At 48.7% G+C, this 23,347-nt stretch overlaps 1 protein-coding gene across 1 annotated transcript in view; it reads right to left on the minus strand.

Moving 5' to 3' along the window:
* Window positions 1–363: 363 nt before the first annotated feature.
* The window catches only part of ube2s (ubiquitin-conjugating enzyme E2S), a 46,114-nt gene continuing 23,130 nt past the window's right edge, over window positions 364–23,347 (minus strand). The window contains exons 2-4 of the mRNA XM_059957543.1: window positions 9,929–10,076; window positions 2,443–2,633; window positions 364–2,343 (exon numbers count right to left, since the gene is read on the minus strand). Of these exons, the coding sequence (XP_059813526.1) occupies window positions 2,062–2,343; window positions 2,443–2,633; window positions 9,929–10,076 (621 nt within the window). The 3' untranslated portion in view covers window positions 364–2,061. The remainder of the gene's footprint in view (window positions 2,344–2,442; window positions 2,634–9,928; window positions 10,077–23,347) is intronic.

Genomic DNA, 23,347 nt, shown 5'->3' on the forward strand with positions numbered 1-23,347 from the left:
GTCAGACCCACACCGGGATCACCGTGCACAGTTCCCGTCTCCATATCCCCGGGTCAGACCCACACCGGGAGCACCGTGCACAGTTCCTGTCTCCATATCCCCCTGGGTCAGACACACACCAGGAGCACTGTGCACAGTTCCCATCTCCATAACCCCCCAGGTCAGACCCACACCGGGAGCACCGTGCACAGTTCCCATCTCCGTCTCCCTGGGTCAGACCCACACCGGGAGCATCGTGCACAGTTCCCGTCTCCATATCCCTGGGTCAGACCCACACCGGGAGCACCGCCCCAGAGGCGGGGGGAGAGAAAAGTCTTGGTGTACCCTGACCACACAGACAAAAATACCTTGCAGCAGATAATGTTTAATATAAACAGAATGTATCCATTTCTTTATTTACAGGTGCAGAGAGGGGAATTGGGAATGAGGAAGAACCTGACTGTAGAACTGCCCCTCCGGGGGGCTGTTAGCTCCGGAACAAGTCACTGACTAGGATGTGGAATGAGAACAAACCAGAATGTGAGATGAGATGGGACATGGTCACTGGGGAAATGTCTCTGTATCCCAGGGTCAGACACAAAGTGAATCTCCCTCCACACCGTCACATCACACACTCCCGGGGTCAGACAGAGTGAATCTCCCTCCCCACAGTCCCATCACACACTCCCGGGGTCAGACAAAGTGAATCTCCCTCCACACCGTCCCATCACACACTCCTGGGGTCAGACAGAGTGAATCTCCCTCCCCACTGTCTCATCACACACTCCCGGGGTCAGACACAGAGCGAATCTCCCTCCACACTGTCCCATCACACACTCCCGGGGTCAGACACAGAGTGAATCTCCCTCCCCACTGTTCCATCACACACTCCCGGGGTCAGACACAGAGCGAATCTCCCTCCACACCGTCACATCACACACTCCCCGGGTCAGACACAGAGTGAATCTCCCTCCACACCGTCCCATCACACACTCCTGGGGTCAGACACAGAGTGAATCTCCCTCCACACCGTCCCATCACACACTCCTGGGGTCAGACACAGAGTGATTCTCCCTCCACACCGTCCCATCACACACTCCCGGGGTCAGACACAGAGTGAATCTCTCCACACCGTCCCATCACACACTCCCGGGGACAGACACAGAGTGAATCTCCCTCCACACTGTCCCATCACACACTCCCGGGGTCAGACACAGAGTGAATCTCCCTCCAAACCGTCCCATCACACACTCCCGGGGTCAGACACAGAGTGAATCTCTCCACACCGTCCCATCACACACTCCCGGGGTCAGACACAGAGTGAATCTCCCTCCAGACATTCCTGGGCACAAAGGAGGGAGTCAGAGAGGGAAGGGAGGGATAGGGGAGAGAGTGAGGTGGGAGACAGGTCAGTGGGATTGGAGGATGTAGGATGATGAAGAGCTGGAGAGGGTTGGTAAAAGGAAGCAAGGGAAGAAAGTTGAGAGTTAATAATGAAATGCACGAGATGGCAAGAGGGGGCACAAATGAAATTGTGAGTATGGGTTGCAGTTGAGATGCCCAGGACGGGTGAGTGTCCTGGGGGTGGGGGGTTGGGGGTGGCATCTGTAATAACTTATGTAGAGTGGTCAGACCTTTTAATTCTTGGGTGGGTGGGGAGAGGAACTTGAGGGGTGGGGTGTGAACTTTGTATTTTTGTTACAAAAGCAAACGAGGCAACCATATCTTCTGCTCCAGCTCTCCCCGTGGGTCAAACGGATGCCCAGGCTGACGGAGAATGGTGAGCCGCAGGGTCCTGGAGCTCAACAGCTGGGGCCTGGTAGGACACCGCACCGTCCTGGAGCCAGTCTCTGCAGGGAGGGCTCCCGGTGCCCTGCAGTCAGTACCGTGTAGTTGCTGGGGGTGCTGCAGGCTCCTTGGGTGTCTCAGTTGCTGGTTGAAGAGAGCGGCCACAGTGCCCGGCTTGAAGGGGTGCCGCAGGGTCCTAGTGCCCAGTAGCCAGGTGGTCGTGTCCAATGGTGTGAGGATTACCTTAGTGCCTGGCGACCCGTGGGGACGGAGAGAGGGTGGAGATTGCAGGTTCTAGAGACGACGGAGTGCCCGCTTCTTCTCACCCTTCTTCTTGGGGGGCTTCTTATCACCGGCATGCTTTTTGGGGAGGGGCCCATCAGGGGGTCGGGGCTGGGGTGAAGCGGATGAGGAAGGTGGCAGAGGGGAGGGGTCATTGTCACGGGCGCGGGCGTGAATCTCGGTCAGCAGACGGGCACGCGATGCGTACTCGCTGTACTCCTCCAGCAGCAGACGACCAGCTTCCTCATTGAGGGCTGACTCCGGGTTGGGCTGGATCAGCAGGCACTTGATGGTCTGGAGCAGACAGAAATAGGAGGGTGGGGTTAGTAGAGGGAGCTGTTGTGGACCAGGCAACCTCCCCCCCCACCCCACACCTCACAGACAGACACCCACCAGCAGCACGTGGCGAATGCCCAGCTCCGGTCTCCAGTCCCGCTGCAGGACATTGACGCAGATCTCTCCGCTGGGGCTGACGTTGGGGTGGAAGATGCGGGTGATAAAGAAGGCCTTGGGAGGGCGGGCAGGGAAGTCCTTGCCCAGCACCAGCTTCATTCGGAAAAGGCCTCCTGCGTAGGGTGTCCCATCTGTGGGGAGAATAGAAGGAGAGTGCCTTTATAAACAGAATCCGCTGCACTTGCCTACAGGCCAGGAGTGTGAGGGACTAAAAACAAACCCTCAAGACACTGCATTGCCTAGCTGAATGAAGATGGATGACCCTGGTGTGCTTTCTTTACGCACGCGCCAGGATTTTGTGCGAACCTCAGGCCCGACAGGTCTGACTAGCCATTCCATTCCTGTCCATTCCCCAGTTTCTTCCCCCACACTCACAATGGACGAGGGGGAATCTACAGCGGTCAATTAACCCAGTGACACCAGCCAAGATCCCCATCTTCTCATATTTGACACTTATCCCTCTGAACCTTTCCTCTCTGGCACAACCCTCTGCCCTTGGTTCCCTGTTAAATCCCTCACTCCTCCCATGTGCCGCCTGGTTCCTGACTGCCGAGGCTGTGTGCATTCACCACGTCTGTGTGGTTTTGAACACCTCCGTAACGTCTCCTATGCGCCGAAATAAAGTCCCAAGCTGGCAATGTGTTCAAAGAATACTCTCCAACTTCTCCCTTAGAGCAGGGAGACCGAAGCTGACTGTGGTAGGGGTGTGTGTGTCTGGATAGAGAATATGTATGTATATAGGACCGGTTATACTGTTGCTCTGTCAAGCATTCTGGGTATCCTATGTTGATGCAGGAATTTATGTTGAACCTAGTGGGGTGTTAATGCAAATGACACACTTCTCTGTAGTTTTCCACTTATATGTGAAATGTAAATACACAGCTGAAATAAAACTCCACGGAGGAAGGAGTTTCCCAGCCTCACATGGAGAAACTCTTCCCACACTGTCTGAGAAGACTGTGACCTCATGCGTCCAGAGATCAGGGTTTGGCCCTCAACCCCAGTGCTCCCCCACCCAAGGGTGCTTTGGTTTTCCTCCTGGAGGACGGAATGGGGATGGGACTCCTCCCATGCTCAGAGGTGAGTATCACAGGCAGTGAATTGCCACCCTGACCCCCCAGGACATCGACGGAGCGTGACGCTGCCCCCATTCATGTGCGGCCACATTCAACTCTAACTCCACCTACGTGTTTGTAGATGAACCACCACAGTATCTCAAATAATGACAGGAAGGCCCCAGACAGCCAACTGACAGGAACCTATCCCTTTCTGTCAACAAAAGACCTCACTGAGCTCAGGAAGGGGGTGCACGCACTCCTGTCTAATTCAACGAGGATGAGGTCGAGTGGGTTCAAGACTTCAAGTTCCTCAGTGTGAAGTCAGCAGCTGGAGACGCTCATGGAGTGAGTACCATTTTGGATTCGCTCCATAACCTTTACTTTTTTTAACCTTTGATCACCCTTATTCAGCTTATTTTTACCTATATCGAAAGTTTCTTTATTCTTTTTTTTGGATTTACTGCCAAGAGTTTGTTGTGAACTTTTGAAGATATGCAAACAGAAATGTCTCTCAGGTCTAAGGGACGGGATCCCGGACGTAATCCGAACAGTAACGGAAAAAAGCAGGCTCTGACACAACAAACACAATTAACTTTTGAATTGTTTATGGAGGTTTTGGATAAAAAATTTACTGAACTAAAACAATTTTTTAAAGAAGATATAAAGGCTTTTCAAGAGTACATGGTTAAGACGGATTTAGTTATTAAACAGCAACAAGCTCTTATTGCGTCTCTGCAAGAAGAAGCTCGGAAGTGAGACTTGACTATTGGAAAACTGCAACAGGATTTAATTTCGACCATTAAGCTGATGGAAGCCCTTAAAGCCAAGAGTGACGATTTTGAGAATCGGTCCAGAAGACAGAACTTACGTATACTTGGTCTTCCAGACCGTTGATGGCTGAATGTTATGAGAAAAATCTGAAATCTGCGCTTCTATACCCTGCGAAGCTTCGAATTTCTCCGTCGAATCCTCCACGACAGGTTTTCATTTCAACTTCAGAAGTGAGAAAATATCTGGAGGAGAACTTCCCTACTGCTACAGACACTAGTCTTTAATAAATGAATGATTCTGATCGTTCTCGATGGTTCTGATGGTTCTCGATCTCTTAAACCAGAATTATAATCTGGTTATTGGTGTAGGTTCATCCTACACTTTATACTTAAGTTAAAGTGTGTTTGCGTCATGTTAATTGTTTTGCCTTATTCACTTTAATCATTTAACTACATACTTGTCTATTAACTTTGTTCCTTCGAAGGTATATTTTTAATTCTTTGAAGGTAAATTTTTCCTTGATTAAGATGGTGGTTTTTTGGAAAAGATTTTTGGTTTTGCTTAAGATGGCATTATGTTTATATTTTTCGCGTTTCTTTCGTACAATGCATCGCTTATCTTAGCAAATATTTTTTGTTTTGTCTGGGCTAGAGCCCGAGTTATAATTGTTTTTTAGTGATTATATTTTTATTCTTTTTACAACTAACTATACTTAGAAATATGGTTTTTATTATAGCGATTTTATTTTTAAAGTTGGGGTGATTCTTTTATATATATCCTTTTTATATGGAGTGTTCTTCAGCTGACATGGGGGTAGGATTAGTCTTACTTTTTCTCTTTTTCTCGGGGGGTGGGGGGATGGTCTGTTTTCTAATTCTTTTTTTTTGTACCAGTTTGTGTTAGTTTTTTTATTTGGGCTGTTTTTGAACTTCAAATATGTCTGTGTTGTCGTCACTTCCGGGTCTTCTCTTTACTTTTGTTCCTCTTCCGGGTGCATGAGTTTATAAGTTGGTTAACCCTTTCTATACCAAAGGGTTGATTATAGAATTATGGCTCAGACCATTAATTTTGTGTCTTGGAATACTAATGGTTTAAATCATCCAATTAAACGAAAGAAGATTTTCAAAGTATTCCAAAGACTTAATGCTCATATCATTTTTGTACAAGAAACTCATGTGAGGAGGGAGGACAAATTTCGTTTTTTTAGATTTTGGCGGGGTCAACAGTATCACGCAAATTCGAATGCTAAAGTAAAAGGAGTTTCAATTTTTATTGACTCCTCTATTTCATTTGTTCAACATGATATTTTTTCAGATCCGAATGGCAGATTTTTGTTAATTACGGGTTTACTTTGTAATAAAAAGGTTGCTTTGGTTAATGTTTATGCTCCAAATGTGGATTGTCCTGACTTTTTTAAGTCTTTATTTACTTCTTTACCCAATCTAAACGAATATAAGTTAATAATGGGTGGTGACTTTAATTGTTGTTTAAATCCTCTGATGGATAAATCTTTATCTATTCAGACTTTACCTAATAAGTCGGCCACTTGTATTAACTCTTTTTTGACTGACAATGGAGTTTTTGATATTTGGAGATTCCGGTATCCTAAAGACAAAGAGTTTTCTTTTTTCTCACATGTTTATCACTCTTATTCAAGAATTGATTATTTTTTTTGTAGACTCTTGTTTTATTCCATTGGTAATCGGTTGTAACTATGATATTATAGTTATCTCTGATCATGCTCCGTTATTACTTTCTATGAAATTTACGGATACAGCTTCTAATGCCAGACAATGGCGATTTGACTCTACCTTGTTGCAAGACTCTGACTTTATAAAATTTATGGAGGAGCAGATCGACTTCTTCTTTTCAACTAATTCTACAGATGATATTTCCTGCGGAACACTTTGGGACACTTTTAAAGCTTATATACGTGGACAGACTATTTCTTATTCTGCTGGTTTGAGGAAACGTATCAAGATGGAAACTCTTTTATTGGTTGATAAAATTAAAGAGATTGATAAGAAATATTCGATTGCTCCTAGTAAGGAGCTTTACAAACAAAGGGTTGAACTTCAAATGGAACATAGTTTATTACTTACATCCTCGATTGAAAATCAATTAATGAAAACTAAATCTGATTTTTATATACATAGTGATAAATCTGGTAAACTGTTAGCTGGTCAATTGAAGGATGCTCTGGTTAAACGTCAAATCACTAAGATTGGTCAGCAGAATGGGAATCTGACAGTTAATCATGATGAGATAAATAAGGCATTTCAAGATTTCTATACCTCCCTGTATCAATCTGAATTTCCTCAAGATTATAATACCATGTCTGATTTTCTTGGAAAATTAAATTTTCCAAGGTTATCATCTGATGATCTTTTGATATTGGATACTCCTATTGTGGATGTAGAAATTAAGGGGGCTATTTCCTCAATGAATTCTGGGAAAGCACCGGGTCCAGATGGTTATACAGTTGAATTTTTAAAATTTTTTTCCGCTACTCTTTCCCCTTGGTTAGGTAAGGTTTTTGAGGAGGCCATTAGATTAGGGAATTTGCCACAATCTTTTTATAGAGCTTCCATTTCTCTAATATTGAAGTAAGATAAAGACCCTACTAATTGTGCTTCTTATAGACCTATATCTTTATTGAATGTAGACTCCAAGATTTTTTCTAAGTTACTGGCATCTAGATTGGAGAAGGTATTACCCAAAATTATTTCAGATGATCAAACTGGCTTTATTAAAAATCGTTATTTTTTTTTAACATTAGGAGATTGTTGAATATTGTTTATACTCCCTCACATGATACTTCAGAATGCGTGATTTCATTAGATGCAGAGAAAGCATTTGACAGAGTTGAATGGCCTTACTTATTTAATGTGTTGGAGAAGTTTAATTTTAGTCCGATATTTATATCAAGGATTAAATTGATTTATCATACTCCAGTAGCCTCAGTGGTTACCAATAATCAAAGATCTCCCTTTTTTCGCCTATTTCGGGGCACTAGACAAGGATGTCCTCTTAGTCCATTACTATTTAACATTGCCTTAGAACCTTTGGCAATTGCCATCAGACAATCACAGGATATTTTGGGTATTAATCATGGGACAGATATTCATAAGTTATCTTTGTATGCAGATGATTTATTATTATTCATTTCTAACCCGGAGAAATCTATTCCAGTAGTTTTATCATTATTGGCTCAATTTAGTGAGTTTTCTGGGTATAAGTTAAATCTTAATAAAAGTGAATTGTTTCCATTGAATAAACGGGTCCCAATTTATGGAAATTTACCCTTTAAATTAGTTAATGACTCTTTTACTTATTTAGGGATCAAAATCACAAAAAACCATAAAGATTTGTTTAGATTTAATTTTTTACCCTTAATTGATCAGATTAAAGGTTTGTTTACTAAGTGGTCACCTTTGTCTCTATCCCTAATAGGTAGGATTAATGCTATTAAGATGGTTATTTTACCTAAGTTTTTATATATTTTTCAAGCGATACCAATTTTTATCCCGAAATCTTTTTTTTACTAATGTTGACTCTAAAATTTCTTCATATATATGGCAGTATAAAAATCCCAGGTTAGGTAAAACATATTTACAGAAGACAAAAAAGAAAGGCGGGTTAGCATTACCTAATTTCAGATTTTACTATTGGGCAGCTAATATTAGATATTTGTTATGCTGGTTGAAAGATGGGGGTGGATCTTTTGGCCCTTGTTGGGTGAGTTTAGAAACTAAATCGGTATCAGCTTATGCTTTGGGTTCTATTTTAGGGACTTCTCTCCCTTTTGCTCTTTCTAAATTGCCGAAACGAATTGACAACCCGATAGTTAAACATACATTGCGTATATGGTTTCAATTTCGGAGATTTTTTGGGTTGACTCAATTCGTTTTAAATAGTCCTATTGTATCTAATTGTTTTTTTCACCCTTCCATTATAGATCAAGCTTATTCAGCTTGGAAAACTAAGGGATTACTAAGATTTTCTGATTTATTTTTAGATAATTGTTTCATGTCTTTTGAACAATTATCCAACAAATATAACTTGCCGAGATTTCATTTTTTTAGATATTTACAGATTAGACATTTTTTAAGTTCTGTACTCTCTACGTTTCCAAATTTTGTGCCTTCAGATACTTTGGAGAGTTTATTTGAATTAGACCCTTTTCAAAAAGGGCTTATTTCAAAACTTTATAATATAATTATGAAGATACGTTCAGAGCCTCTTTATAAGACTAAATAGGATTGGGAAAGAGAGCTTAGTTTTAGTATTTCTAGTGAGAATTGGGATAGAATTCTTCAATTAGTTAATACATCATCGTTATGTGCCAAACATTCACTAATACAATTTAAGGTCGTACATAGGGCCCAGATGTCCAAGGATAAATTAGCTCATTTTTACTCTCATATAAGTCCTATTTGTGATAGATGTCATTCTGAAATTGCGTCTTTAACTCACATGTTTTGGTCGTGTTCATTTTTGGAGAAATATTGGAAAGATATTTTTGATATTATTTCTGCGGTTTTGAATATTGATTTACAACCTCATCCTATTACCGCAATTTTTGGTTTACCAATGTTAGATTCACAGCATTTATCTTCTTCAGCCCGTCGAATGATTGCATTTCTAACTCTGATGGCTAGAAGATCTATATTGTTGAATTGGAAAGAAATTGATCCTCCCACTATGGTTCTCTCAAACTATGTTATGTTTAAATTTAGAAAAAATTAGAAGTGGTACTTTTGAGACTTCTATTAAATTTGAAAAGTTATGGAGACCATTTATTCAACATTTTCATATGATGTAATATGACCCTGTGCCAAGTTCATTTGATTTCCCAGTTTTCAGCTTATGTATTTTGAGAGGACCGGAAGTGACGGCATTGATGAATACTTATTTTTGTGAGATATTATAAACAGCCCGTTTTTTTTTCCTTCTTTTTTGTTTTTTTTCTTTTATATTACTTATTAGATTAGATTAGCTAGTTCAGCATTATATAAATTTTTTTTTTGTTTTTTTTTTCTTTTTTCTGTTTTTTTTTATATTATACATTATGAAATATTTAGATTTACTATGTCCATACATATATCTTATGGCTTATGTTTTGGTAAACTCATTTATATTGTAACTATTATGTATGTTTTTTTTTCATATGTAATGGAATGTGTATGTTGGTAATTTCTTTATCAATATATCATCTGTATTCTGTCCATATTACTAATATTAATAAAAAGATTTAGAAAGTTCCTCAGTGTGGACATCTCTAACAGTCTGTCCTGCCCAACCACATAGACTTCCCAGCCACCAACACCCCTACTTCCTCAGCACGTCCCCATCGACCCTCACCGATGCCCCACAGAAAGCATCTGATCCGGAAGCGTCACAGCTCGGAACGGCAACTGCCCCGCCTGGGACCGCAGGAAACCGCAGAGAGTTGTGGACACACAGCTCAGCACAGCACGGAAAACAGTCTCCCCTCCATGGACTCCGTCCACACTTTCCAATGTCTCAGTAAAACAGCCAGCGTGATCAAATACCCCACCCACACCGGACATTCTCTCGTCTTCTCATATCCCTACCTGGCCCCTCAATGGTTGCCTGTAGGTCTGTGATGTCCTCCTCATTGGTGAAAATCTTGATCCCCTCCGGGGGCTCCGCAGACAGCGTGGATACCTCCTTCCACACCTGCCGGATGATATGCGGAGGGAGGTTCTCAACATTGGCATTCTGAGAGCAGGAAGAGAGGCAGGGTTAGGACAGCAGCGTGCTGGAGCGCAGTATCTCAATTCCACAGCTCAACCTAAAACAATCCCAAAGAAATCCCAGTACCCCACTCTCTGCCCACAGTCCTGTGCCAATCCCAAACTAATCAATACCCACTCTCTGCCCACAGTCCTGTGCCAATCCCAAACTAATCAATACCCACTCTCTGCCCAGTCCTGTGCCAATCCCAAATTAATCAATACCCACTCTCTGCCAATCCCAAACTAATCAATACCCACTCTCTGCCCACAGTCCTGTGCCAATCCCAAACTAATCAATACCAACTCTCTGCCAATCCCAAACTAATCAATACCCACTCTCTGCCCACAGTCCTGTGCCAATCCCAAACTAATCAATACCCACTCTCTGCCCAGTCCTGTGCCAATCCCAAACTAATCAATACCCACTCTCTGCCCAGTCCTGTGCCAATCCCAAACTAATCAATACCCACTCTCTGCCCAGTCCTGTGCCAACTCCAAACTAATCAATACCCACTCTCTGCCCACAGTCCTGTGCCAATCCCAAACTAATCAATACCCACTCTCTGCCCAGTCCTGTGCCAATCCCAAACTAATCAATACCCACTCTCTGCCCAGTCCTGTGCCAATCCCAAACTAATCAATACCCACTCTCTGCCCAGTCCTGTGCCAATCCCAAACTAATCAATACCCACTCTCTGCCCAGTCCTGTGCCAACCCCAAACTAATCAATACCCACTCTCTGCCCACAGTCCTGTGCCAACCCCAAACTAATCAATACCCACTCTCTGCCCACAGTCCTGTGCCAACCCCAAACTAATCAATACCCACTCTCTGCCCAGTCCTGTGCCAATCCCAAACTAATCAATACCCACTCTCTGCCCACAGTCCTGTGCCAACCCCAAACTAATCAATACCCACTCTCTGCCCACAGTCCTGTGCCAACCCCAAACTAATCAATACCCACTCTCTGCCCACAGTCCTGTGCCAACCCCAAACTAATCAATACCCACTCTCTGCCAATCCCAAACTAATCAATACCCACAGTCCTGTGCCAACCCCAAACTAATCAATACCCACTCTCTGCCCACAGTCCTGTGCCAATCCAAAACTAATCAATACCCACTCTCTGCCAATCCCAAACTAATCAATACCCACTCTCTGCCCACAGTCCTGTGCCAACCCCAAACTAATCAATACCCACTCTCTGCCCACAGTCCTGTGCCAATCCTAAACTAATCAATACCCACTCTCTGCCCACAGTCCTGTGCCAATCCCAAACTAATCAATACCCACTCTCTACCCAGTCCTGTGCCAATCCCAAACTAATCAATACCCACTCTCTGCCAATCCCAAACTAATCAATACCCACTCTCTGCCCACAGTCCTGTGCCAATCCCAAACTAATCAATACCCACTCTCTGCCCACAGTCCTGTGCCAATCCCAAACTAATCAATACCCACTCTCTGCCCAGTCCTGTGCCAATCCCAAACTAATCAATACCCACTCTCTGCCCAGTCCTGTGCCAATCCCAAACTAATCAATACCCACTCTCTGCCCAGTCCTGTGCCAACCCCAAACTAATCAATACCCACTCTCTGCCCACAGTCCTGTGCCAATCCAAAACTAATCAATACCCACTCTCTGCCAATCCCAAACTAATCAATACCCACTCTCTGCCCACAGTCCTGTGCCAATCCCAAACTAATCAATACCCACTCTCTGCCCAGTCCTGTGCCAATCCCAAACTAATCAATACCCACTCTCTGCCCAGTCCTGTGCCAATCCCAAACTAATCAATACCCACTCTCTGCCCACAGTCCTGTGCCAACCCCAAACTAATCAATACCCACTCTCTGCCCACAGTCCTGTGCCAACCCCAAACTAATCAATACCCACTCTCTGCCCACAGTCCTGTGCCAACCCCAAACTAATCAATACCCACTCTCTGCCCACAGTCCTGTGCCAACCCCAAACTAATCAATACCCACTCTCTGCCCAGTCCTGTGCCAATCCCAAACTAATCAATACCCACTCTCTGCCCACAGTCCTGTGCCAACCCCAAACTAATCAATACCCACTCTCTGCCCAGTCCCGTGCCAATCCCAAACTAATCAATACCCACTCTCTGCCCAGTCCTGTGCCAATCCAAAACTAATCAATACCCACTCTCTGCCAATCCCAAACTAATCAATACCCACTCTCTGCCCACAGTCCTGTGCCAACCCCAAACTAATCAATACCCACTCTCTGCCCAGTCCTGTGCCAATCCCAAACTAATCAATACCCACTCTCTGCCCACAGTCCTGTGCCAACCCCAAACTAATCAATACCCACTCTCTGCCCACAGTCCTGTGCCAATCCCAAACTAATCAATACCCACTCTCTGCCCAGTCCTGTGCCAATCCAAAACTAATCAATACCCACTCTCTGCCCAGTCCTGTGCCAATCCCAAACTAATCAATACCCACTCTCTGCCCACAGTCCTGTGCCAACCCCAAACTAATCAATACCCACTCTCTGCCCACAGTCCTGTGCCAATCCCAAACTAATCAATACCCACTCTCTGCCCACAGTCCTGTGACAACCCCAAACTAATCAATACCCACTCTCTGCCAATCCCAAACTAATCAATACCCACAGTCCTGTGCCAACCCCAAACTAATCAATACCCACTCTCTGCCCACAGTCCTGTGCCAACCCCAAACTAATCAATACCCACTCTCTGCCCACAGTCCTGTGCCAATCCCAAACTAATCAATACCCACTCTCTGCCCAGTCCTGTGCCAATCCCAAACTAATCAATACCCACTCTCTGCCCAGTCCTGTGCCAACCCCAAACTAATCAATACCCACTCTCTGCCCACAGTCCTGTGCCAATCCAAAACTAATCAATACCCACTCTCTGCCAATCCCAAACTAATCAATACCCACTCTCTGCCCACAGTCCTGTGCCAATCCCAAACTAATCAATACCCACTCTCTGCCCAGTCCTGTGCCAATCCCAAACTAATCAATACCCACTCTCTGCCCAGTCCTGTGCCAATCCCAAACTAATCAATACCCACTCTCTGCCCACAGTCCTGTGCCAACCCCAAACTAATCAATACCCACTCTCTGCCCACAGTCCTGTGCCAACCCCAAACTAATCAATACCCACTCTCTGCCCACAGTCCTGTGCCAACCCCAAACTAATCAATACCCACTCTCTGCCCACAGTCCTGTGCCAACCCCAAACTAATCAATACCCACTCTCTGCCCAGTCCTGTGCCAATCCCAAACTAATCAATACCCACTCTCTGCCCACAGTCCTGTGCCAACCCCAAACTAATCAATACCCACTCTCTGCCCAGTCCCGTGCCAATCCCAAACTAATCAATACCCACTCTCTGCCCAGTCCTGTGCCAATCCAAAACTAATCAATACCCACTCTCTGCCAATCCCAAACTAATCAATACCCACTCTCTGCCCACAGTCCTGTGCCAACCCCAAACTAATCAATACCCACTCTCTGCCCACAGTCCTGTGCCAATCCCAAACTAATCAATACCCACTCTCTGCCCAGTCCTGTGCCAATCCAAAACTAATCAATACCCACTCTCTGCCCAGTCCTGTGCCAATCCCAAACTAATCAATACCCACTCTCTGCCCACAGTCCTGTGCCAACCCCAAACTAATCAATACCCACTCTCTGCCCACAGTCCTGTGCCAATCCCAAACTAATCAATACCCACTCTCTGCCCACAGTCCTGTGACAACCCCAAACTAATCAATACCCACTCTCTGCCCAGTCCTGTGCCAACCCCAAACTAATCAATACCCACTCTCTGCCCACAGTCCTGTGCCAATCCTAAACTAATCAATACCCACTCTCTGCCCAGTCCTGTGCCAATCCAAAACTAATCAATACCCACTCTCTGCCAATCCCAAACTAATCAATACCCACTCTCTGCCCAGTCCTGTGCCAATCCCAAACTAATCAATACCCACTCTCTGCCCACAGTCCTGTGCCAATCCCAAACTAATCAATACCCACTCTCTGCCCAGTCCTGTGCCAATCCAAAACTAATCAATACCCACTCTCTGCCCAGTCCTGTGCCAATCCCAAACTAATCAATACCCACTCTCTGCCCACAGTCCTGTGCCAACCCCAAACTAATCAATACCCACTCTCTGCCCACAGTCCTGTGCCAATCCCAAACTAATCAATACCCACTCTCTGCCCACAGTCCTGTGACAACCCCAAACTAATCAATACCCACTCTCTGCCCAGTCCTGTGCCAACCCCAAACTAATCAATACCCACTCTCTGCCCACAGTCCTGTGCCAATCCTAAACTAATCAATACCCACTCTCTGCCCAGTCCTGTGCCAATCCAAAACTAATCAATACCCACTCTCTGCCAATCCCAAACTAATCAATACCCACTCTCTGCCCACAGTCCTGTGCCAACCCCAAACTAATCAATACCCACTCTCTGCCCAGTCCTGTGCCAATCCCAAACTAATCAATACCCACTCTCTGCCCACAGTCCTGTGCCAACCCCAAACTAATCAATACCCACTCTCTGCCCACAGTCCTGTGCCAATCCCAAACTAATTAATACCCACTCTCTGCCCAGTCCTGTGCCAATCCAAAACTAATCAATACCCACTCTCTGCCAATCCCAAACTAATCAATACCCACAGTCCTGTGCCAACCCCAAACTAATCAATACCCACTCTCTGCCCACAGTCCTGTGCCAACCCCAAACTAATCAATACCCACTCTCTGCCCACAGTCCTGTGCCAATCCCAAACTAATCAATACCCACTCTCTGCCCAGTCCTGTGCCAATCCCAAACTAATCAATACCCACTCTCTGCCCAGTCCTGTGCCAATCACAAGCTAATTCCAATATCGTGCGGTCTGCCGCAGTCTCTTCTGCCTACACATTGCCCATCTGCTCCCTGCACATCTTTGTACATGTCTCAGACTCTTAAAAACGTTTATTGTATCTGCCTCCACCACCACCCTAGACAGTGCAAAGTACAGGCTGTCTACTCTATCTGTGCCTCTCATAATCATATAAACTTCTATCAGATCTCCTCTCAGCCTCTATCACTCCAGAGAACAACCCTGCCCTCAGATCTTGAGCCCTTCTATGCTGTCTCTCTGCAATCTCCACATCGGTGATGGATGTGATGGCAGATGAGGACCTCAACACAATAGCTATCACTAGACAGGTAGTGCTGAGCAAATGTTTGTTTCTAAAGGTAGACAAGTCCTGATGGAATTCATCCCAGGAAAGAAATGGCAGATGAACAATTTACCAATATTCTCTGGACTCTGGGCAGGTTCCGGCAGATTGGAGGACGGCGATTGTTCAGAAATAGGGATGTAGGCAAAAGGTAGGTGCCACATAGAAGACTTATCCGTAAGACAAGGAAGGGTGATGTATTAGTATGGATAGAGGATTGGTTAACCAATAGAAAACAGAGAGTTGGGGTGATATATTAGCATGGATAGAGGATTGGTTAACCAATAGAAAGCAGAGAGTTGGGGTGATATATTAGCATGGATAGAGGATTGGTTAACCAATAGAAAGCAGAGAGTTGAGGTGATGTATTAGTATGGATAGAGGATTGGTTAACCAATAGAAAGCAGAGAGTTGGGGTGATGTATTAGCATGGATAGAGGATTGGTTAACCAATAGAAAGCAGAAAGTTGAGGTGATGTATTAGCATGGATAGAGGACTGGTTAACCAATAGAAAGCAGAGAGTTGGGGTGATGTATTAGCATGGATAGAGGACTGGTTAACCAAAAGAAAGCAGAGAGTTGGGGTGATGTATTAGCATGGATAGAGGATTGGTTAACCAACAGAAAGCAGAGAGTTGGGGTGATGTATTAGCATGGATAGAGGGATTGGTTAACCAATAGAAAGCAGAGAGTTGGGGTGATGTATTAGCATGGATAGAGGATTGGTTAACCAATAGAAAGCAGAGAGTTGTGGTGATGTATTAGCATGGATAGAGGGATTGGTTAACCAATAGAAAGCAGAGAGTTGGGGTGATGTATTAGCATGGATAGAGGGATTGGTTAACCAATAGAAAGCAGAGAGTTGGGGTGATGTATTAGCATGGATAGAGGGATTGGTTAACCAATAGAAAGCAGAGAGTTGGGGTGATATATTAGCATGGATAGAGGATTGGTTAACCAATAGAAAGCAGAGAGTTGAGGTGATGTATTAGCATGGATAGAGGACTGGTTAACCAATAGAAAGCAGAGAGTTGGGGTGATGTATTAGCATGGATAGAGGACTGGTTAACCAAAAGAAAGCAGAGAGTTGGGGTGATGTATTAGCATGGATAGAGGGATTGGTTAACCAATAGAAAGCAGAGAGTTGGGGTGATGTATTAGCATGGATAGAGGATTGGTTAACCAATAGAAAGCAGAGAGTTGTGGTGATGTATTAGCATGGATAGAGGATTGGTTAACCAATAGAAAGCAGAGAGTTGGGGTGATGTATTAGCATGGATAGAGGATTGGTTAACCAATAGAAAGCAGAGAGTTGGGGTGATGTGTTAGCATGGATAGAGGATTGGTTAACCAATAGAAAGCAGAGAGTTGGGATACATGGGTGTTACTCTTTTGGCAATCAGTGGTGAGCGATGTGTCACAGGGGTCGGAGCTGGGCCAGCAACTGCTCACGATACTCATTAACGATCTGAAAGAGGGGACCGAGGGTAGTGAGTCTGAGTTTGCCAAATTGAGTGGAAAAGCAAATTGTACAGAGGATATGGAGAGTCTGCAGAGGGATATAGATGGGTTAAGTGAATAGGAAGGGTCTGGCAGATGGAGTTGTAAACGTTAGTAAATGCGAGGTCATCCACTCTGGAGGGAAAAATGGAAGATGATTATTATTTAAATGGTGAAAGATTGCAGCATGCTGCTGTGCAGAGGGACTTGTGCATGAATCACAGAAGTTTGGTTTGCGGGTGCAGCGGGTTATCAAGAAGGCAAATGGGACATTGGCCTTCATTGCTGGGGGGGATTGAATTGAAGAGCAGGGAGGTTATGCTGCAACTATACAGGGTACTGGTGAGACCGCACCTGGAGTACTGTGTGCAGTTCCGGTCTCCGTACTAGAGGAAGGATATACTGGCTTTGGAGGCGGTGCAGAGGAGGTTCACCAGGTTGATTCCAGAGATGAGGGGGTTAGTCTATGAAGAGAGATTGAGTCGACTGGAACTGTACTCACTGGAATTCAGAAGGATGAGAGGAAATCTTATAGAAACTTATAAAATTGTGAAAGGGATAGATAAGATAGAGGCAGGAAAGTTATTTCCACAGGGAGGTGAGAACCTCAAGATTCGGGGAAGCAGATTGAGGACAGAGATGAGGAGGAACTGTTTTTCCCAGAGTGGGGAATCTGTGGAATTCCCTGCCCAATAAAGCAGTGAAGGCTACCCCAGTAAATGTACTTATGACAGGGTTGGATAGATTTTTCCATAGTTGGGGAAAGGCAGGTAGGTGGAGATGAGTCCATGGTCAGATCAGCCATGAACGGCAGAGCAGGATCGACGAGGCCAGATGCTCTAATGTGATGGAGAAAATTCCTGAGATGTACCTCCTCCCCTTGCAGGGAAGAAATTCGCCCCATCTCTTTGAATTTACAGCACAGCACAGGCCATTTTGCCCACAATGTTGTGCCAAGCTTTTAACCTAATCAAAGATCAAACTAACCCTTCTCCTACACAGCAGGCCAGGCAGCATCTATAGGGAGAAGCACTGTCGACGTTTCGGGCCGAGACCCTTCTCTCCTACACAGCCCCACACACAGAATGCTGGTGGAACACAGCAACCAGGCAGCATCTACAGGGAGAAGCCCTGTCGACGTTTCGGGCCGAGACCCTTCGTCAGGACTAACTGAAAGGAAAGATAGTAAGAGATTTGAAAGTAGTGGGGGGAGGGGGAAATGCGAAACGATAGAAGACCGGAGGGGGTAGGATGAAGCTAAGAGCTGGAAAGGTGATTGGCAAAAGTGATACAGAGCTGGAGAAGGGAAAGGATCATGGGACGGGAGGCCTAGGGAGAAAGAAAGGGGAAGGGGAGCACCAGAGGGAGATGGAGAACAGGCAGAGTGATCCCACCCCCATCCCGTCTTCTCCTATCATTTCGCATTTCCCCCTCTCCCTCCTACTTTCAAATCTCTTACTATCTTTCTTTTCAGATAGTCCTGATGAAGGGTCTCGGCCCGAAACGTCAACAGTGATTCTGCTTATCGATGCTGCCAGGCCTGCTGTGTTCCACCAGCATTTTGTATGTTTTGCCTGAATTTCCAGCAGCTACAGATTTCCTCGTGTTTGCTCCTACACAGCCCTCCCATTTTCTATCATCCAAGTATTTAAGAGTTACTTAAATGTTCCTAATGTACCTGCCTCTACCATCGCCCTAGGCAGGGTTCCACACACCTACCACTCTCTAACTAGCCCCATGCTTTCCTCCATTTCCACCCTGTCTCGGCAAGAGTCATGAGTGACCATAGACATCTTCTGCCCATCACTGAGGGAGGGTAGCATTTCACAGTGAGTGACCCAGGTTCAATACCCGCTGCCTACTTTCTCTCTGCTTAGTTGTAACTGGGCAGTAATCTAAAGGCTGCTGTGCCTCCAAGTCAAAGATTAAATCCACCCTTCAGTCCTTTGCAGCCACACAAAAGTCTGCCGATTAGCCAGGCAGGAGGGACAGGGTAGTGAGGGAGACCCTCCCACAGATCCCCACACCTCAGAGTCCCTCCCCAAGTCCTCCTTCCAGATCCCCAGCCACTTCTTCCTACCCACATCTCCCTCCTGCTGATACTTCAGGGTCCCGGGTTCCCGCATCTCCCTCCTGCTGATACCTCAGGGTCCCGTTCCCTCATCTCTCTCCTGCTGATACCCCAGGGTCCCGAGTTCCCTCATCTCTCTCCTGCTGATACCTCAGGGTCCCGAGTTCCCTCATCTCCCTCCTGCTGATACCTCAGGGTCCCGTTCCCTCATCTCTCTCCTGCTGATACCTCAGGGTCCCGAGTTCCCTCATCTCTCTCCTGCTGATACCTCAGGGTCCCGAGTTCCCTCATCTCCCTCCAGCTGATACCTCAGGGTCCCAGGTCCCCGCATCTCCCTCCTCTGGGGATCGGGGCTTCCTCCCTCCAACCGCTGCCTCCACCTCCTATCCACCCGCTGCCTCCCCACTACACTCTCTCACCCCTCCACCTCCTATCCACCCTCTGCCTCCCCATTACACTCTCTCACCCCTCCACCTCCTATCCACCCTCTGCCTCCCCATTACACTCTCTCATCCCTCCACCTCCTATCCACCCGCTGCCTCCCCATTACACTCTCTCATCCCTCCACCTCCTATCCACCCGCTGCCTCCCCACTACACTCTCTCATCCCTCCACCTCCTATCCACCCGCTGCCTCCCCACTACACTCTCTCACCCCTCCACCTATCCACCCGCTGCCTCCCCACTACACTCTCACCCCTCCACCTCCTATCCACCCGCTGCCTCCCCACTACACTCTCTCACCCCTCCACCTATCCACCCGCTACCTCCCCACTACACTCTCTCACCCCTCCACCTCCTATCCACCCGCTGCCTCCCCACTACACTCTCACCCCTCCACCTCCTATCCACCCTCTGCCTCCCCACTACACTCTCTCACCCCCCGGGCTCCCTCCACCTCCTATCCAGCCGCTGCCTCCCCACTACACTCTCTCACCACCCGGGCTCCCTCCACCTCCTATCCAGCCGCTGCCTCCCCACTACACTCTCTCACCACCCGGGCTCCCTCCACCTCCTATCCACCCTCTGCCTCCCCACTACACTCTCTCACCACCCGGGCTCCCTCCACCTCCTATCCACCCTCTGCCTCCCCACTACACTCTCTCACCACCCGGGCTCCCTCCACCTCCTATCCACCCTCTGCCTCCCCACTACACTCTCTCAACACCCGGGCTCCCTCCACCTCCTATCCACCCGCTGCCTCCCCACTACACTCTCTCACCCCTCCACCTATCCACCCTCTGCCTCCCCACTACACTCTCTCACCACCCGGGCTCCCTCCACCTCCTATCCACCCTCTGCCTCCCCACTACACTCTCTCACCACCCGGGCTCCCTCCACCTCCTATCCACCCTCTGCCTCCCCACTACACTCTCTCACCACCCGGGCTCCCTCCACCTCCTATCCAGCCGCTGCCTCCCCACTACACTCTCTCACCACCCGGGCTCCCTCCACCTCCTATCCACCCTCTGCCTCCCCACTACACTCTCTCACCACCCGGGCTCCCTCCACCTCCTATCCACCCTCTGCCTCCCCACTACACTCTCTCACCACCCGGGCTCCCTCCACCTCCTATCCACCCTCTGCCTCCCCACTACACTCTCTCACCACCCGGGCGCCCTCCACCTCCTATCCACCCTCTGCCTCCCCACTACACTCTCTCACCCCCCGGGCTCCCTCCACCTCCTATCCACCCGCTGCCTCCCCACTACACTCTCTCACCAACCGGGCTCCCTCCACCTCCTATCCACCCTCTGCCTCCCCACTACACTCTCTCACCACCCGGGCTCCCTCCACCTCCTATCCAGCCGCTGCCTCCCCACTACACTCTCTCACCACCCGGGCTCCCTCCACCTCCTATCCACCCTCTGCCTCCCCACTACACTCTCTCATCCCTCCACCTCCTATCCAGCCGCTGCCTCCCCACTACACTCTCTCACCACCCGGGCTCCCTCCACCTCCTATCCACCCTCTGCCTCCCCACTACACTCTCTCACCACCCGGGCTCCCTCCACCTCCTATCCACCCTCTGCCTCCCCACTACACTCTCTCATCCCTCCACCTCCTATCCAGCCGCTGCCTCCCCATTACACTCTCTCACCACCCGGGCTCCCTCCACCTCCTATCCAGCCGCTGCCTCCCCACTACACTCTCTCACCACCCGGGCTCCCTCCACCTCCTATCCACCCTCTGCCTCCCCACTACACTCTCTCATCCCTCCACCTCCTATCCAGCCGCTGCCTCCCCATTACACTCTCTCACCACCCGGGCTCCCTCCACCTCCTATCCAGCCGCTGCCTCCCCACTACACTCTCTCACCACCCGGGCTCCCTCCACCTCCTATCCACCCTCTGCCTCCCCACTACACTCTCTCACCACCCGGGCTCCCTCCACCTCCTATCCAGCCGCTGCCTCCCCACTACACTCTATCACCACCCGGGCTCCCTCCACCTCCTATCCAGCCGCTGCCTCCCCACTACACTCTCTCACCACCCGGGCTCCCTCCACCTCCTATCCACCCTCTGCCTCCCCACTACACTCTCTCACCCCCCGGGCTCCCTCCACCTCCTATCCACCCTCTGCCTCCCCACTACACTCTCTCACCACCCGGGCTCCCTCCACCTCCTATCCACCCTCTGCCTCCCCACTACACTCTCTCACCACCCGGGCTCCCTCCACCTCCTATCCACCCTCTGCCTCCCCACTACACTCTCTCACCACCCGGGCTCCCTCCACCTCCTATCCACCCTCTGCCTCCCCACTACACTCTCTCACCACCCGGGCTCCCTCCACCTCCTATCCACCCTCTGCCTCCCCACTACACTCTCTCACCCCCCGGGCTCCCTCCACCTCCTATCCACCCTCTGCCTCCCCACTACACTCTCTCATCCCTCCACCTCCTATCCACCCTCTGCCTCCCCATTACACTCTCTCATCCCTCCACCTCCTATCCAGCCGCTGCCTCCCCACTACACTCTCTCATCCCCCGGGCTCCCTCCACCTCCTATCCACCCTCTGCCTCCCCACTACATTCTCTCACCACCCGGGCTCCCTCCACCTCCTATCCACCCTCTGCCTCCCCACTACACTCTCTCATCCCTCCACCTCCTATCCAGCCGCTGCCTCCCCACTACACTCTCTCACCACCCGGGCTCCCTCCACCTCCTATCCACCCTCTGCCTCCCCACTACACTCTCTCATCCCTCCACCTCCTATCCAGCCGCTGCCTCCCCATTACACTCTCTCACCACCCGGGCTCCCTCCACCTCCTATCCACCCTCTGCCTCCCCACTACACTCTCTCATCCCTCCACCTCCTATCCAGCCGCTGCCTCCCCACTACACTCTCTCACCACCCGGGCTCCCTCCACCTCCTATCCACCCTCTGCCTCCCCACTACACTCTCTCACCACCCGGGCTCCCTCCACCTCCTATCCACCCTCTGCCTCCCCACTACACTCTCTCACCCCCCGGGCTCCCTCCACCTCCTATCCACCCGCTGCCTCCCCACTACACTCTCTCACCCCACCTCCTATCCACCCGCTGCCTCCCCACTACACTCTCTCACCACCCGGGCTCCCTCCACCTCCTATCCACCCTCTGCCTCCCCACTACACTCTCTCATCCCTCCACCTCCTATCCAGCCGCTGCCTCCCCACTACACTCTCTCACCACCCGGGCTCCCTCCACCTCCTATCCACCCTCTGCCTCCCCACTACACTCTCTCATCCCTCCACCTCCTATCCAGCCGCTGCCTCCCCATTACACTCTCTCACCACCCGGGCTCCCTCCACCTCCTATCCACCCTCTGCCTCCCCACTACACTCTCTCATCCCTCCACCTCCTATCCAGCCGCTGCCTCCCCACTACACTCTCTCACCACCCGGGCTCCCTCCACCTCCTATCCACCCTCTGCCTCCCCACTACACTCTCTCACCACCCGGGCTCCCTCCACCTCCTATCCACCCTCTGCCTCCCCACTACACTCTCTCATCCCTCCACCTCCTATCCAGCCGCTGCCTCCCCACTACACTCTATCACCACCCGGGCTCCCTCCACCTCCTATCCAGCCGCTGCCTCCCCACTACACTCTCTCACCACCCGGGCTCCCTCCACCTCCTATCCACCCTCTGCCTCCCCACTACACTCTCTCACCACCCGGGCTCCCTCCACCTCCTATCCACCCTCTGCCTCCCCACTACACTCTCTCACCACCCGGGCTCCCTCCACCTCCTATCCACCCTCTGCCTCCCCACTACACTCTCTCACCACCCGGGCTCCCTCCACCTCCTATCCACCCTCTGCCTCCCCACTACACTCTCTCACCCCCCGGGCTCCCTCCACCTCCTATCCACCCGCTGCCTCCCCACTACACTCTCTCACCACCCGGGCTCCCTCCACCTCCTATCCACCCTCTGCCTCCCCACTACACTCTCTCACCACCCGGGC

Source organism: Hypanus sabinus (assembly GCF_030144855.1).
Source record: "Hypanus sabinus isolate sHypSab1 chromosome 24 unlocalized genomic scaffold, sHypSab1.hap1 SUPER_24_unloc_13, whole genome shotgun sequence".
NCBI classification, from domain to species: domain Eukaryota; kingdom Metazoa; phylum Chordata; class Chondrichthyes; order Myliobatiformes; family Dasyatidae; genus Hypanus; species Hypanus sabinus.